At 61.7% G+C, this 15,915-nt stretch overlaps 1 protein-coding gene across 1 annotated transcript in view; it reads left to right on the top strand.

The window, feature by feature from the left end:
- xrcc5 (X-ray repair complementing defective repair in Chinese hamster cells 5) overlaps window positions 1-15,915 on the top strand; it is a 333,072-nt gene that overhangs the window by 163,043 nt on the left and 154,114 nt on the right. The window contains exon 10 of the mRNA XM_038790233.1: window positions 12,288-12,350. Coding sequence (XP_038646161.1) covers window positions 12,288-12,350 — 63 coding nt within the window. The remainder of the gene's footprint in view (window positions 1-12,287; window positions 12,351-15,915) is intronic.

The following is a 15,915-nucleotide window of genomic DNA, read 5'->3' on the forward strand; positions in this document are numbered from 1 at the left end:
TGGGACATGGCCTCCAGCCAGCCTGCTGCACTGGGACAGGGCCTCCATTTAGGCTGCTGCATTGGGACAGGGCCTCCAGCCAGGCTGCTGCATTGGGACAGGGCCTCCAGCCAGGCTGCTGCACTGGGACAGGGCCTCCATTTAGGCTGCTGCATTGGGACAGGGCCTCCAGCTCGGCTGCTGCACTGGGACAGGGCCTCCAGCCAGGCTGCTGCATTGGGACAGGACCTGCAGTCAGTCTGCTGCACTGAGACAGGGCCTCAAGCTAGGCTGCTGCACTGGGACAGGGCCTCCAGCCAGGCTGCTGCACTGGGACAGGGCCTCCAGCCAGGCTGCTGCACTGGGACAGTGCCTCAAGCCACGCTGCTGCACTGGGACAGTGCCTCCAGCCAGGCTGCATGCACAGGGACAGGGCCTCCAACCAGGTTGCTGCACTGGGTGGGATGAGGGCCTCCAGCCAGGCTGCTGCACTGGGACAGGGCCTCCAGAGAGGCTGCTGCACTGGGGCAGGGCCTCCAGCTAGGCTGCTGCACTGGGTGGGAAGAGGGCCTCCAGCCAGGCTGCATCACTGGGCAGGAAGAGGGCCTCCAGCCAGGCTGCTGCACTGGGACAGGGCCTCCAGAGAGGCTGCTGCACTGGGACAGGGCCTCCAGCCAGGCTGCTGCACTGGGACAGGGCCTCCAGCCAGGCTGCTGCACTGGGACAGGGCCTCCAGCCAGGCTGCTGCACTGGGTGGGATGAGGGCCTCCAGCCAGGCTGCTGCACTGGGGCAGGGCCTCCAGCCAGGCTGCTGCACTGGGTGGGATGAGGGCCTCCAGCTAGGCTGCTGCACTGGGCAGGACGAGGGCCCCCAGCCAGGCTGCTGTACTGGGACAGGGCCTCTAGCCAGGCTGCTGCATTGTGACAGGGCCTCCAACCAGGCTGCTGCACTGGGACAGGGCCTCCAGCCAGGCTGCTGCACTGGGACAGGGCCTCCAGCCAGGCTGCTGCACTGGGACAGGGCCTCAAGCTAGGCTGCTGTACTGGGACAGGGCCTCCAGCCAGGCTGCTGCAGTGGGAGAGGGCCTCCAGCTGGGCTGCTGCACTGGGGCAGGGCCTCCAGCCAGGCTGCTGCACTGGGGCAGGGCCTCCAGCCAGGCTGCTGCACTGGGTCAGGGCCTCCAGCTAGGCTGCTGCACTGGGACAGGACCTCCAGCCAGGCTGCTGCACTGGGACATGGCCTCCAGCCAGCCTGCTGCACTGGGACAGGGCCTCCATTTAGGCTGCTGCATTGGGACAGGGCCTCCATCCAGGCTGCTGCATTGGGACAGGGCCTCCAGCCAGGCTGCTGCACTGGGACAGGGCCTCCATTTAGGCTGCTGCATTGGGACAGGGCCTCCAGCTCGGCTGCTGCACTGGGACAGGGCCTCCAGTCAGGCTGCTGCATTGGGACAGGACCTGCAGTCAGTCTGCTGCACTGAGACAGGGCCTCAAGCTAGGCTGCTGCACTGGGACAGGGCCTCCAGCCAGGCTGCTGCACTGGGACAGGGCCTCCAGCCAGGCTGCTGCACTGGGACAGTGCCTCAAGCCACGCTGCTGCACTGGGACAGTGCCTCCAGCCAGGCTGCATGCACAGGGACAGGGCCTCCAACCAGGTTGCTGCACTGGGTGGGATGAGGGCCTCCAGCCAGGCTGCTGCACTGGGACAGGGCCTCCAGAGAGGCTGCTGCACTGGGGCAGGGCCTCCAGCTAGGCTGCTGCACTGGGTGGGAAGAGGGCCTCCAGCCAGGCTGCATCACTGGGCAGGAAGAGGGCCTCCAGCCAGGCTGCTGCACTGGGACAGGGCCTCCAGAGAGGCTGCTGCACTGGGACATGGCCTCCAGCCAGGCTGCTGCACTGGGACAGGGCCTCCAGCCAGGCTGCTGCACTGGGACAGGGCCTCCAGCCAGGCTTCTGCACTGGGACAGGGCCTCCAGCCAGGCAACTGCACTGGGACAGGGCCTCCAGCCAGGCTGCTGCACTGGGACAGGGCCTCCTGAGAGTCTGCTGCACTGGGTGGGACAGGACCTCCAGCCAGGCTGCTGCACTGGGACAGGGCCTCCAGCCAGGCTAGTGCACTGGGACAGGGCGTGCAGCCAGGCTGCTGCAGTGGGACAGGGCCTCCAGCCAGGCTGCTGCACTGGGATTGCGCCTCCAGCCAGGCTGCTGTACTGGGACAGGGCCTCCAGCCAGGCTGCTGCACTGGGCGGGACAGGGCCTCCAGCCAGGCTGCTGCACTGGGACAGGGCCTCCAGCCAGGCTGCTGCACTGGGACAGGGCCTCCAGCCAGGCTGCTGCACTGGGACAGGGTCTCCAGCCAGGCTGCTGCACTGGGACAGGGCCTCCAGTCAGGCTGCTGCACTGGGTGGAATGAGGGCCTCCAGCCAGGCTGCTGCACTGGGGCAGGGCCTCCAGCCAGGCTGCTGCACTGGGGCAGGGCCTCCAGCCAGGCTGCTGCACTGGGTGGGATGAGGGCCTCCAGCTAGGCTGCTGCACTGGGCAGGACGAGGGCCCCCAGCCAGGCTGCTGTACTGGGACAGGGCCTCCAGCCAGGCTGCTGCATTGGGACAGGGCCTCCAGCTAGGCTGCTGCACTGGGACAGGGCCTCCTGCCGGGCTGCTGCACTGGGACAGGGCCTCCAGCCAGGCTGCTGCACTGGGACAGGACCTCCAGCCAGGCTGCTGCACTGGGACAGGGCCTCCAGCCAGGCTACTGCACTGGGACAGGGCCTCCTGTCAGGCTGCTGCACTGGGCAGGACGAGAGCCTCCAGCCAGGCTGCTGCACTGGGACAGGGCCTCCAGCCAGGCTTCTGCACTGGGACAGGGCCTCCAGCCAGGCTGCTGCACTGGGACAGGACCTGCAGTCAGGCTGCTGCACTGAGACAGGGCCTCAAGCTAGGCTGCTGCACTGGGACAGGGCCTCCAGCCAGGCTGCTGCACTGGGACAGGGCCTACAGCCAGGCTGCTGCACTGGGACAGTGCCTCCAGCCAGGCTGCTGCACTGGGACAGTGCCTCCAGCCAGGCTGCTGCACTGGGACAGGGCCTCCAGCTAGGCTGCTGCACTGGGTGGGATGAGGGCCTCCAGCCAGGCTGCTGCATTGGGACAGGGCCTCCAGTCAGGCTGCTGCACTGGGGCAGGGCCTCCAGCCAGGCTGCTGCACTGGGTGGGATGAGGGCCTCCAGCCAGGCTGCTGCACTGGGCAGGAAGAGGGCCCCCAGCCAGGCTGCTGTACTGGGACAGGGCCTCCAGCCAGGCTGCTGCACTGGGACAGGGCCTCCAGTCAGGCTGCTGCACTGGGACAGGGCCTCCAGCCAGGCTGCTGCACTGGGACAGGGCCTCCAGCCAGGCTGCTGCACTGGGACAGGGCCTCCAGCCAGGCTGCTGCACTGGGACAGGGCCTCCAGCCAGGCTGCTGCACTGGGACAGGGCATCCAGAGAGGCTGCTGCACTGGGTGGGACAGGGCATCCAGCCAGGCTGCTGCACTGGGACAGGGCCTGCAGCCAGGCAGCTGCAGTGGGACAGGGCCTCCAGCCAGGCTGCTGTACTGGGACTGGGCCTCCAGCCAGGCTGCTGCACTGGGTGGGACAGGGCCTCCAGCCAGGCTGCTGCACTGGGGCAGGGCCTCCAGCCAGGCTGCTGCACTGGGGCAGGGCCTCCAGCCAGGCTGCTGCACTGGGTGGGATGAGGGCCTCCAGCTAGGCTGCTGCACTGGGCAGGACGAGGGCCCCCAGCCAGGCTGCTGTACTGGGACAGGGCCTCCAGCCAGGCTGCTGCATTGGGACAGGGCCTCCAGCTAGGCTGCTGCACTGGGACAGGGCCTCCTGCCGGGCTGCTGCACTGGGACAGGGCCTCCAGCCAGGCTGCTGCACTGGGACAGGACCTCCAGCCAGGCTGCTGCACTGGGACAGGGCCTCCAGCCAGGCTACTGCACTGGGACAGGGCCTCCTGTCAGGCTGCTGCACTGGGCAGGACGAGAGCCTCCAGCCAGGCTGCTGCACTGGGACAGGGCCTCCAGCCAGGCTTCTGCACTGGGACAGGGCCTCCAGCCAGGCTGCTGCACTGGGACAGGACCTGCAGTCAGGCTGCTGCACTGAGACAGGGCCTCAAGCTAGGCTGCTGCACTGGGACAGGGCCTCCAGCCAGGCTGCTGCACTGGGACAGGGCCTACAGCCAGGCTGCTGCACTGGGACAGTGCCTCCAGCCAGGCTGCTGCACTGGGACAGTGCCTCCAGCCAGGCTGCTGCACTGGGACAGGGCCTCCAGCTAGGCTGCTGCACTGGGTGGGATGAGGGCCTCCAGCCAGGCTGCTGCATTGGGACAGGGCCTCCAGTCAGGCTGCTGCACTGGGGCAGGGCCTCCAGCCAGGCTGCTGCACTGGGTGGGATGAGGGCCTCCAGCCAGGCTGCTGCACTGGGCAGGAAGAGGGCCCCCAGCCAGGCTGCTGTACTGGGACAGGGCCTCCAGCCAGGCTGCTGCACTGGGACAGGGCCTCCAGTCAGGCTGCTGCACTGGGACAGGGCCTCCAGCCAGGCTGCTGCACTGGGACAGGGCCTCCAGCCAGGCTGCTGCACTGGGACAGGGCCTCCAGCCAGGCTGCTGCACTGGGACAGGGCCTCCAGCCAGGCTGCTGCACTGGGACAGGGCATCCAGAGAGGCTGCTGCACTGGGTGGGACAGGGCATCCAGCCAGGCTGCTGCACTGGGACAGGGCCTGCAGCCAGGCAGCTGCAGTGGGACAGGGCCTCCAGCCAGGCTGCTGTACTGGGACTGGGCCTCCAGCCAGGCTGCTGCACTGGGTGGGACAGGGCCTCCAGCCAGGCTGCTGCACTGGGACAGGGCCTCCAGCCAGGCTGCTGCACTGGGTGGGACAGGGCCTCCAGCCAGGCTGCTGCACTGGGACAGGGCCTCCAGTCAGGCTGCTGCACTGGGACAGGACCTGTAGTCAGGCTGCTGCACTGGGACAGGGCCTCCAGCCAGGCTGTTGCACAGGGACAGGGCCTCGAGCCAGGCTGCTGCACTGGGTGGGATGAGGGCCTCCAGCTAGGCTGCTGCACTGGGTGGGATGAGGGCCTCCAGCTAGGCTGCTGCACTAGGCAGGACAGGGCCTCCAGCCAGGCTGCTGCACTGGGTGGGACAGGGCCTCCAGCCAGGCTGCTGCACTGGGACAGGGCCTCCTGTCAGGCTGCTGCACTGGGTCAGGACCTTCAGTCAGGCTGCTGCACTGGGACAGGGCCTCCAGCCAGGCTGCTGCACTGGGACAGGGCCTCCAGCCAGGCTGCTGCACTGGGTGGGATGACGGCCTCCAGCCGGGCTGCTGCACTGGGGCAGTGCCTCCAGCCAGGCTGCTGCACTGGGTGGGATGAGGGCCTCCAGCTAGGCTGCTGCACTGGGCAGGACGAGGGCCCCCAGCCAGGCTGCTGCACTGGGCGGGACAGGGCCTCCAGCCAGGCTGCTGCACTGGGCGGGACAGGGCCTCCAGCCAGGCTGCTGCACTGGGACAGGGCCTCCAGCCAGGCTGCTGCACTGGGTGGGATGAGGGCCTCCAGCTAGGCTGCTGCACTGGGCAGGACGAGGGCCCCCAGCCAGGCTGCTGCACTGGGACAGGGCCTCCAGCCAGGCTGCTGCATTGGGACAGGGCCTCCAGCTAGGCTGCTGCACTGGGACAGGGCCTCCTGCCGGGCTGCTGCACTGGGACAGGGCCTCCAGCCAGGCTGCTGCACTGGGACAGGACCTCCAGCCAGGCTGCTGCACTGGGACAGGGCCTCCAGCCAGGCTACTGCACTGGGACAGGGCCTCCAGTCAGGCTGCTGCACTGGGCAGGACGAGAGCCTCTAGCCAGGCTCCTGCACTGGGACAGGGCCTCCAGCCAGGCTTCTGCACTGGGACAGGGCCTCCAGCCAGGCTGCTGCACTGGGACAGGACCTGCAGTCAGACTGCTGCACTGAGACAGGGCCTCAAGCTAGGCTGCTGCACTGGGACAGGGCCTCCAGCCAGGCTGCTGCACTGGGACAGGGCCTACAGCCAGGCTGCTGCACTGGGACAGTGCCTCCAGCCAGGCTGCTGCACTGGGACAGTGCCTCCAGCCAGGCTGCTGCACTGGGACAGGGCCTCCAGCTAGGCTGCTGCACTGGGTGGGATGAGGGCCTCCAGCCAGGCTGCTGCATTGGGACAGGGCCTCCAGTCAGGCTGCTGCACTGGGGCAGGGCCTCCAGCTAGGCTGCTGCACTGGGCAGGAAGAGGGCCCCCAGCCAGGCTGCTGTACTGGGACAGGGCCTCCAGCCAGGCTGCTGCACTGGGACAGGGCCTCCAGCCAGGCTGCTGCACTGGGTCAGGGCCTCCAGCCAGGCTGCTGCACTGGGACAGGGCCTCCAGCCAGGCTGCTGCACTGGGACAGGGCCTCCAGCCAGGCTGCTGCACTGGGACAGGGCCTCCAGCCAGGCTGCTGCACTGGGACAGGGCATCCAGAGAGGCTGCTGCACTGGGTGGGACAGGGCATCCAGCCAGGCTGCTGCAGTGGGACAGGGCCTCCAGCCAGGCTGCTGTACTGGGACTGGGCCTCCAGCCAGGCTGCTGCACTGGGTGGGACAGGGCCTCCAGCCAGGCTGCTGCACTGGGACAGGGCCTCCAGCCAGGCTGCTGCACTGGGTGGGACAGGGCCTCCAGCCAGGCTGCTGCACTGGGACAGGGCCTCCAGTCAGGCTGCTGCACTGGGACAGGACCTGTAGTCAGGCTGCTGCACTGAGACAGGGCCTCAAGCTAGGCTGCTGCACTGGGACAGGGCCTCCAGCCAGGCTGCTGCACTGGGACAGGGCCTCCAGCCAGGCTGCTGCACTGGGACATGGCCTCCAGCCAGGCTGCTGCACTGGGACTGGGCCTCCAGCCAGGCTGTTGCACAGGGACAGGGCCTCGAGCCAGGCTGCTGCACTGGGTGGGATGAGGGCCTCCAGCTAGGCTGCTGCACTGGGTGGGATGAGGGCCTCCAGCTAGGCTGCTGCACTAGGCAGGACAGGGCCTCCAGCCAGGCTGCTGCACTGGGTGGGACAGGGCCTCCAGCCAGGCTGCTGCACTGGGACAGGGCCTCCTGTCAGGCTGCTGCACTGGGTCAGGACCTTCAGTCAGGCTGCTGCACTGGGACAGGGCCTCCAGCCAGGCTGCTGCACTGGGACAGGGCCTCCAGCCAGGCTGCTGCACTGGGTGGGATGACGGCCTCCAGCCGGGCTGCTGCACTGGGGCAGTGCCTCCAGCCAGGCTGCTGCACTGGGTGGGATGAGGGCCTCCAGCTAGGCTGCTGCACTGGGCAGGACGAGGGCCCCCAGCCAGGCTGCTGCACTGGGCGGGACAGGGCCTCCAGCCAGGCTGCTGCACTGGGCGGGACAGGGCCTCCAGCCAGGCTGCTGCACTGGGACAGGGCCTCCAGCCAGGCTGCTGCACTGGGACAGGGCCTCCAGCCAGGCTGCTGCACTGGGACAGGGCCTCCAGCCAGGCTGCTGCACTGGGACAGGGCCTCCAGCCAGGCTGCTGCACTGGGTGGGATGAGGGCCTCCAGCCAGGCTGCTGCATTGGGACAGGGCCTCCAGCTAGGCTGCTGCACTGGGACAGGGCCTCCAGCCAGGCTGCTGCACTGGGACAGGGCCTCCAGCCACGCTGCTGCACTGGGACAGGACCTCCAGCCAGGCTGCTGCACTGGGACAGGGCCTCCAGCCAGGCTGCTGCATTGGGACAGGGCCTCCAGCCAGACTGCTGCACTGGGACAGGACCTCCAGCCAGGCTGCTGCACTGGGACAGGGCCTCCAGCCAGGCTGCTGCACTGGGACAGGGCCTCCAGTCAGGCTGCTGCACTGGGCAGGACGAGAGACTCCAGCCAGGCTGCTGCACTGGGACAGGGCCTCCAGCTAGGCTGCTGCAGTGGGACAGGGCCTCCAGCCAGGCTGCTGCATTGGGACAGGACCTGCAGTCAGGCTGCTGCACTGAGACAGGGCCTCAAGCTAGGCTGCTGCACTGGGACAGGGCCTCCAGCCAGGCTGCTGCACTGGGACAGGGCCTCCAGCCAGGCTGCTGCACTGGGACAGGGCCTACAGCCAGGCTGCTGCACTGGGACAGTGCCTCCAGCCAGGCTGCTGCACTGGGACTGGGCCTCCAGCCAGGCTGCTGCACTGGGTGGGATGAGGGCCTCCAGCCAGGCTGCTGCACTGGGACAGGGCCTCCAGCCAGGCTGCTGCACTGGGACAGGGCCTGCAGTCAGGCTGCTGCACTGGGACAGGGCCTCCAAAGAGGCTGCTGCACTGGGCGGGACAGGGCCTCCAGCCAGGCTGTTGCACTGGGACAGGGCCTCCAGCCAGGCTGCTGCACTGGGTGGGACAGGGCCTCCAGCCAGGCTGCTGTACTGGGACAGGGCCTCCAGCCAGGCTGCTGCACTGGGCGGGACTGGGCCTCCAGCCAGGCTGCTGCACTGGGACAGGGCCTCCAGCCAGGCTGCTGCACTGGGACAGGGCCTCCAGCCAGGCTGCTGCACTGGGTGGGACAGGGCCTCCAGCCAGGCTGCTGTACTGGGACAGGGCCTCCAGCCAGGCTGCTGCACTGGGCGGGACAGGGCCTCCAGCCAGGCTGCTGCACTGGGTGGGACAGGGCCTCCAGCCAGGCTGCTGCACTGGGACAGGGCCTCCAGCCAGGCTGCTGCACTGGGACAGGGCCTCCAGTCAGGCTGCTGCACTGGGACAGGACCTGTAGTCAGGCTGCTGCACTGAAACAGGGCCTCAAGCTAGGCTGCTGCACTGGGACAGGGCCTCCAGCCAGGCTGCTGCACTGGGACAGGGCCTCCAGCCAGGCTGCTGCACTGGGACATGGCATCCAGCCAGGCACCTGCACTGGGACAGGGCCTCCAGCCAGGCTGTTGCACTGGGACAGGGCCTCCAGCCAGGCTGCTGCACTGGGACAGGGCCTCCAGCCAGGCTGCTGCACTGGGGCAGGGCCTCCAGCCAGGCTGCTGCACTGGGTGGGATGAGGGCCTCCAGCTAGGCTGCTGCACTGGGCAGGACAGGGCCTCCAGCTAGGCTGCTGCACTGGGCAGGACAGGGCCTCCAGCCAGGCTGCTGCACTGGGTGGGACAGGGCCTCCAGCCAGGCTGCTGCCCTGGGACAGGGCCTCCTGTCAGGCTGCTGCACTGGGACAGGACCTGCAGTCAGGCTGCTGAACTGAGACAGGGCCTCAAGCTAAGCTGCTGCACTGGGACAGGGCCTCCAGCCAGGCTGCTGCACTGGGACAGGGCCTCCAGCCAGGCTGCTGCACTGGGACAGGGCCTCCAGCCAGGCTGCTGCACTGGGTGGGATGACGGCCTCCAGCCGGGCTGCTGCACTGGGGCAGGGCCTCCAGCCAGGCTGCTGCACTGTGTGGGATGAGGGCCTCCAGCTAGGCTGCTGCACTGGGCAGGACGAGGGCCCCCAGCCAGGCAGTTATACTGGGACAGGGCCTCCAGCCAGGCTGCTGCACTGGGACAGGGCCTCCAGCCAGGCTGCTGCACTGGGACAGGGCCTCCAGCCAGGCTGCTGCACTGGGTTGGACAGGGCCTCCAGTCAGCCTGCTGCACTGGGACAGGACCTGCAGTCAGGCTGCTGCACTGAGACAGGGCCTCAACCTAGGCTGCTGCACTGGGACAGGGCCTCCAGCCAGGCTGCTGCACTGGGACAGGGTCTCCAGCCAGGTTGCTGCACTGGGGCAGGGCCTCCAGCCAGGCTGCTGCACTGGGTGGGATGAGGGCCTCCAGCTAGGCTGCTGCACTGGGCAGGACAGAGCCTCCAGCCAGGCTGCTGCACTGGGTGGGACAGGGCCTCCAGCCAGGCTGCTGCACTGGGTGGGACAGGGCCTCCAGCCAGGCTGCTGCACTGGGACAGGGCCTCCAGCTAGGCTGCTTCACTGGGACAGGGCCTCCAGTCAGGCTGCTGCACTGGGACAGGACCTGCAGTCAGGCTGCTGCACTGAGACAGGGCCTCAAGCTAGGCTGCTGCACTGGGACAGGGCCTCCAGCCAGGCTGCTGCACTGGGACAGGGCCTCCAGCCAGGCTGCTGCACTGGGACAGGGCCTCCAGCCAGGCTGCTGCACTGGGTGGGATGAGGGCCTCCAGCCAGGCTGCTGCACTGGGACAGGGCCTCCAGCCAGGCTGCGGCACTGGGGCAGGGCCTCCAGCCAGGCTGCTGCACTGGGACTGGGTCTCCAGCCGGGCTGCTGCACTGGGACTGGGTCTCCAGCCAGGCTGCTGCACTGGGACTGGGCCTCCAGCCAGGCTGCCGCACTGGGTGGTACAGGGCCTCCTGCCAGGCTGCTGCACTGGGACAGGGCCTCCAGCCAGGCTGCTGCACTGGGCGGGACAGGGCCTCCAGCCAGGCTGCTGCACTGGGTGGGACAGGGCCTCCAGCCAGGCTGCTGCACTGGGACAGGGCCTCCAGCCAGGCTGCTGCACTGGGACAGGGCCTCCAGCCAGGCTGCTGCACTGGGTGGGACAGGGCCTCCAGCTATGCTGCTGCACTGGGACAGGGCCCCCAGCCAGGCTGCTGCACTGGGACAGGGCCTCCAGCCAGGCTGCTGCACTGGGACAGGGCCTCCAGCCAGGCTGCTGCACTGGGACAGGGCCTCCAGCCAGGCTGCTGCACTGGGACAGGGCCTCCCGCCAGGCTGCTGCACTGGGACAGGGCCTCCAGCCAGGCTGCTGCACTGGGCGGGACATGACTTACGAAGAAAGGTTTATTGAGCGAAGAAGGCAGAGAGGTGACTTGATAGAGGTGTACAAGGTGATGTGAGGCATGGATAGAGTGGATAGTCAGAGACTTTTCCCCAGGGTGGAAATGGCTGTCATGAGGGGCCATAATTTAACGGTGATTGGAGGATGGTATAGGGGAGATGTCAGAGGGAGGTTCTTTACACAGAGAGTGGTGGGTGCGTGTAATGCACTGCCAACAGAGGTGGTGGAGTCAGAGTCATTAGGGACATTTAAGCGACTCTTACACAGGCACATGGACAGCAGTAAATTGAAGGGGTGTAGGTTAGGTTGATCTTAGATTAAGATAAATGGTCAGCACAACATTGTGGGCTGAAGGGCCTGTCCTGTACTGTTCTATGAAGCAAATGGACTCCAGACCTGCAGTCCCGCTGAGCCCTGTGGGATCTCTCTGCTTGCTCTTACTCTGCACTATGTTTATCTCAGTCATTACACTTACTGGCCTGCTATCCTGGTTCCCACCCCCTGACACACTATGTGATACAGTTCCCAGGTATCTCCTGCTGTTATCCTTCTAGATAGTCATGGGTTTGGAAGGTGCTGTCTGAGGATCCTTGGTGAGTTACTGCAGTGCATCTTGTAGATGGTACACACGGCTGCCACTGTTCATCAGAGGGTTTGAATGTTTGTGGAAGGGGGAGCAACCAAGTGGGGTTACTTTGTCCTGAATGGTCTTAAGCTTCCTGAGTGTTGTTGGAGTTGCACCCATCCAGGCAAGTGGAGAGTATTCCATTACACTCCTGATTTGTGCCTTGTAGATGATGGACAGGCTTTGGGGGGGTCAGGAGGTAAGTTACGCACTGTAGGATTCCTTGACTTTGACCTGCCCTAGTAGCCACAGTATTAATGTGGCTGGGTCCAGTTCAGTTTCTGATCAATGGTAACCCCCCGGATGTTGACTGGGAGGGATTCAGCAATGATAATACCATTGAATGTCAAGGGGTGATGGTTAGATCCTCTCTTGTAGGAGATGGTCATTGCCTGGCACTTGTGTGGCGCAAATGTAACTTGCCACTTGTCAGCCTAAGCCTGGATATTGTCCAGGTCTTGCTGCATTTGGACACGGACTGCTTCATTATCTGAGGAGTCGCGAATGGTGCTGAACATTGTGCAGTCACCCGCAAACATCCCCACCTCTGACCTTATGATGGAGGGAAGGTCATTGATGAAGCAGCTGAAGATGGTTGGGCCGAGGACTCTATCTATAGGACACTATCTATAGGACCGATCTATATCAAAGGTTTGATAAAGAGTCATCCAGACTCGAAACGTTAGCTCTGTTCTCCCTCCATAGACGCTGTCAGACCTGCTGCGATTATCCAGTGTTTTCTGTTTTTGTTTCAGATTCCAGCATCTGTAGTAATTTGCTTTTCCCAGCTTATGTTATGTGTCTCCAATGCTATAAAGCATAATGCTGTTGTGAAACGCTTCAGGATATTTTGTTACTGTAAAGTTATAGAAAAGCAAATTGATGTTGTATATTTTCTATGAATTACAGATTTTGCTGCACCATTATGTTGGACGGCAGACGCTGCAGGTGTTTGCTGCAAAGGATGATGAGGTGAGATCAGAGCTTAAATCTGTTTTTCCCACTCCCTTCAATGGGCAGGATTCTCCCGCTTCCCAGCCGTATGTTTCTTGGCGGCCGGAGACGGTGTGCCATTCGCTGGCAGATTTTCTGCGCCGCCACTGTCAATGGAAATTTTCTGTGATTCCACCCCATGCAGCCTGAAAACCTGCGGACGGAGGTGCGCTGGCAGGGGAGCAGAGATTTGATTTGATTTACTGTCACATATATAGAAGTACAGTGAAAAGTATTTTTCTGCGGCCGAGGGAACGTACACAGTATGTACACAGTAGACAAAAGAATAATCGACAGTGAACATTGACAAATGGGACATCGACAAACAGTGATTGGTTGCAGTGCGGAACAAGGGGCCAAACAAAGCAAATACATGAGCAAGAGCAGCATAAGGCATCGTGAATAGTGTTCTTACAGAGAACAGATCAGTCTGAGGGGGAGTCGTTGAAGAGTCTTGTAGCTGTGGGGAAGAAGCTGTTCCTATGTCGGGATGTGCGGGTCTTCAGACTTCTGTACCTTCTGCTTGATGGAAGGGTCTGGAAGAGGGCAAAGCCTGGGTGGGAGGGGTCTCTGATAATGCTGTCTGCCTTCCTGAGGCAGCGGGAGGTGTAGACAGAATCAATGTGTGGGTGGCAAGCTTGTGTGATGCATTGGGCTGAGTTCACCACACTCTGCAGTTTCTTGTGATCCTAGACCGAGCAGTTGCCATACCATAAGACCATAAGACCATAAGACATAGGAGCGGAAGTAAGGCCATTCGGCCCATCGAGTCCACTCCACCATTCAATCATGGTTGATTTCAACTCCATTTACCCGCTCTCTCCCCATAGCCCTTAATTCCTCGAGAAATCAATAATTTATCAATTTATGTCTTAAAGACACTCAACGTCCCAGCCTCCACCGCCCTCTGTGGCAATGAATTCCACAGACCTAGCACTCTCTGGCTGAAGAAATTTCTCCTCATCTCTGTTCAGGCTGTGATGCAGCTGGATAGGATGCTCTCTATCGCACATCTGTAGAAGTTTGAGAGAGTCGATGCAGACATGCCGAATTTCTTTAGCTTCCGTAGGAAGTAGAGACGTTGTTGCGCTTCCTTGACTGTTGCATCAACGTGAGTGGACCAGGACAGATTGTTGGTGATGGTGACCCCCAGGAACTTAAAGCTATCGACCATCTCCACTTGATACAGACGGGAGTGTGTGTCGTGCTGTGCTTCCTGAAGTCGATGATCAGTTCCTTGGTCTTTCCAACATTTAGAGAGAGGTTGTTTTCGGTGCCCCATGCAGCCAAGTGATCTATCTCCCTCCTGTAGTCTAATCCGTCGTTGTTTGAGATACGTCCCACCACTGTTGTATCATTCGCAAACTTTTAGATTGAGTTGGAGTTAAATCTTGCCACACAGTCATGTGTGTACAGGGAGTACAGTAGAGAACTGAGCACACATCCTTGCAGGGCCCCAGTGTTGAGGACTATTGTGGAGGAGGTGCTGTTGCCTATCCTGACAGATTGCGGTCTGTTGGAGAGGAAGTCAAGGATCCAGCTGCACAGGGAGGGGTCAAGTCCAAGATTGCAGAGTTTGGTTATTAGTCTTGTCAGGATAATGGTGTTGAAGGCGGAGCTGTAGTTTATGAACAGCAGTCTGATGGAGGTGTCCTTGTTGTTTGAGGTGTTTGAGTGTTGATTGTAGAGCCAGTGAGATAGCATCTGCTGTGGACCAGTTGCGGTGAAAGGCAAGCTGCAGTGGATCGAGACCGTCTGGGAGGCTGGCGTTGATCAATCTCATGACTAGCCACTCGAAGCATTTCATGATAACAGACGTCAGGGCCACCAGTCAGTAGTTGTTGAGGCAGGCTACCTTGTTCTTCTTTGTCCTGGTATTATGGGGGTCTTCTTGAAGGAGGTGGGGACCTCGGAGCGGAGGAGTGAGGTGGTGAAGATATCTGTGAATACACTCGCCAGCTGGTTAGCGCAGGCTCTGAGTGCTCGCCCAGGGACTCCGTCGGGGCGCGTCGCTTTCCGTGGATTCACTTTCAAAATTCCACTGAAATCCAGCCAGTGCTCCTGCCTGATACTCCACTGAAAGTTCATTGTTGCAATGTAAGGAAAGGGTAAAAATGTAGAAACACTGATGGGATCTGGGCCCAATGACGTGATTTAAACATGGTGAGAATTGCTGGCTTTTGTCTGGGGGGAGGCTGTGTTGAGGCCGAGTAAACCTGGGAATCTTATCAGTCACCTCCTCAACTGAGTGCGGGATTGTTACAATCCCAGTTGATGTGACTGCTGGAGGGGAAGGTGGCAGAATGGAGCCCTGGCTCAAAAGACCGTAATTTGGATGAACACTGTCATAGGCCTGCCAATTAGTTTTCAGCAACAGAAAAATTATTTATTAAACATGAAAAGTTTGACTTTCATACAATACTCCTTCACTCCCACTTACCTTCATAAATGTACACAGATTTTCAGAATAAGAACATAAGAACTAGGAGCAGGAGTAGGCCATCTGGCCCCTCGAGCCTGCTCCGCCATTCAATGAGATCATGGCTGATCTTTTGTGGACTCAGCTCCACTTTCCGGCCCGAACACCATAACCCTTAATCCCTTTATTCTTCAAAAAACTATCTATCTTTACCTTAAAAACATGTGATGAAGGAGCCTCAACTGCTTCACTGGGCAAGGAATTCCATAGATTCACAACCCTTTGGGTGAAGAAGTTCCTCCTGAACTCAGTCCTAAATCTACTTCCCCTTATTTTGAGGCTATGTCCCCTAGTTCTGCTTTCACCCGCCAGTGGAAACAACCTGGCTGCATCTATCCTATCTATTCCCTTCATAATTTTAAATGTTTCTATAAGATTCCCCTCATCCTTCTAAATTCCAACGAGTACAGTCCCAGTCTACTCAACCTCTCCTCATAATCCAACCCCTTCAGCTCTGGGATTAACCTAGTGAATCTCCTCTGCACACCCTCCAGTGCCAGTACGTCCTTTCTCAAGTAAGGAGACCAAAACTGAACACAATACTCCAGGTGTGGCCTCACTAACACCTTATACAATTGCAGCATAACCTCCCTAGTCTGAAACTCCATCCCTCTAGCAATGAAGGACAAAATTCCATTTGCCTTCTTAATCACCTGTTGCACCTGTAAACCAACTTTCTGTGACTCATGCACTAGCACACCCAGGTCTCTCTGCACAGCAGCATGCTTTAATATTTTATCGTTTAAATAATAATCCCGTTTGCTGTTATTCCTACCAAAATGGATAACCTCACATTTGTCAACATTATATTCCATATGCCAGACCCTAGCCCATTCACTTAACCTATCCAAATCCCTCTGCAGACTTCCAGTATCCTCTGCACTTTTCGCTTTACCACTCATCTACAAATTTGGACACATTGCCCTTGGTCCCCAACTCCAAATCATCTATGTAAATTGTGAACAATTGTGGGCCCAACACGGATCCCTGAGGGATACCACTAGCTACTGATTTCCAACCAGAGAAACACCCATTAATCCCCACTCTTTGCTTTCTATTAATTAA

The sequence above is a fragment of the Scyliorhinus canicula genome, chromosome 2, assembly GCF_902713615.1.
Source record: "Scyliorhinus canicula chromosome 2, sScyCan1.1, whole genome shotgun sequence".
NCBI lineage: Eukaryota > Metazoa > Chordata > Chondrichthyes > Carcharhiniformes > Scyliorhinidae > Scyliorhinus > Scyliorhinus canicula.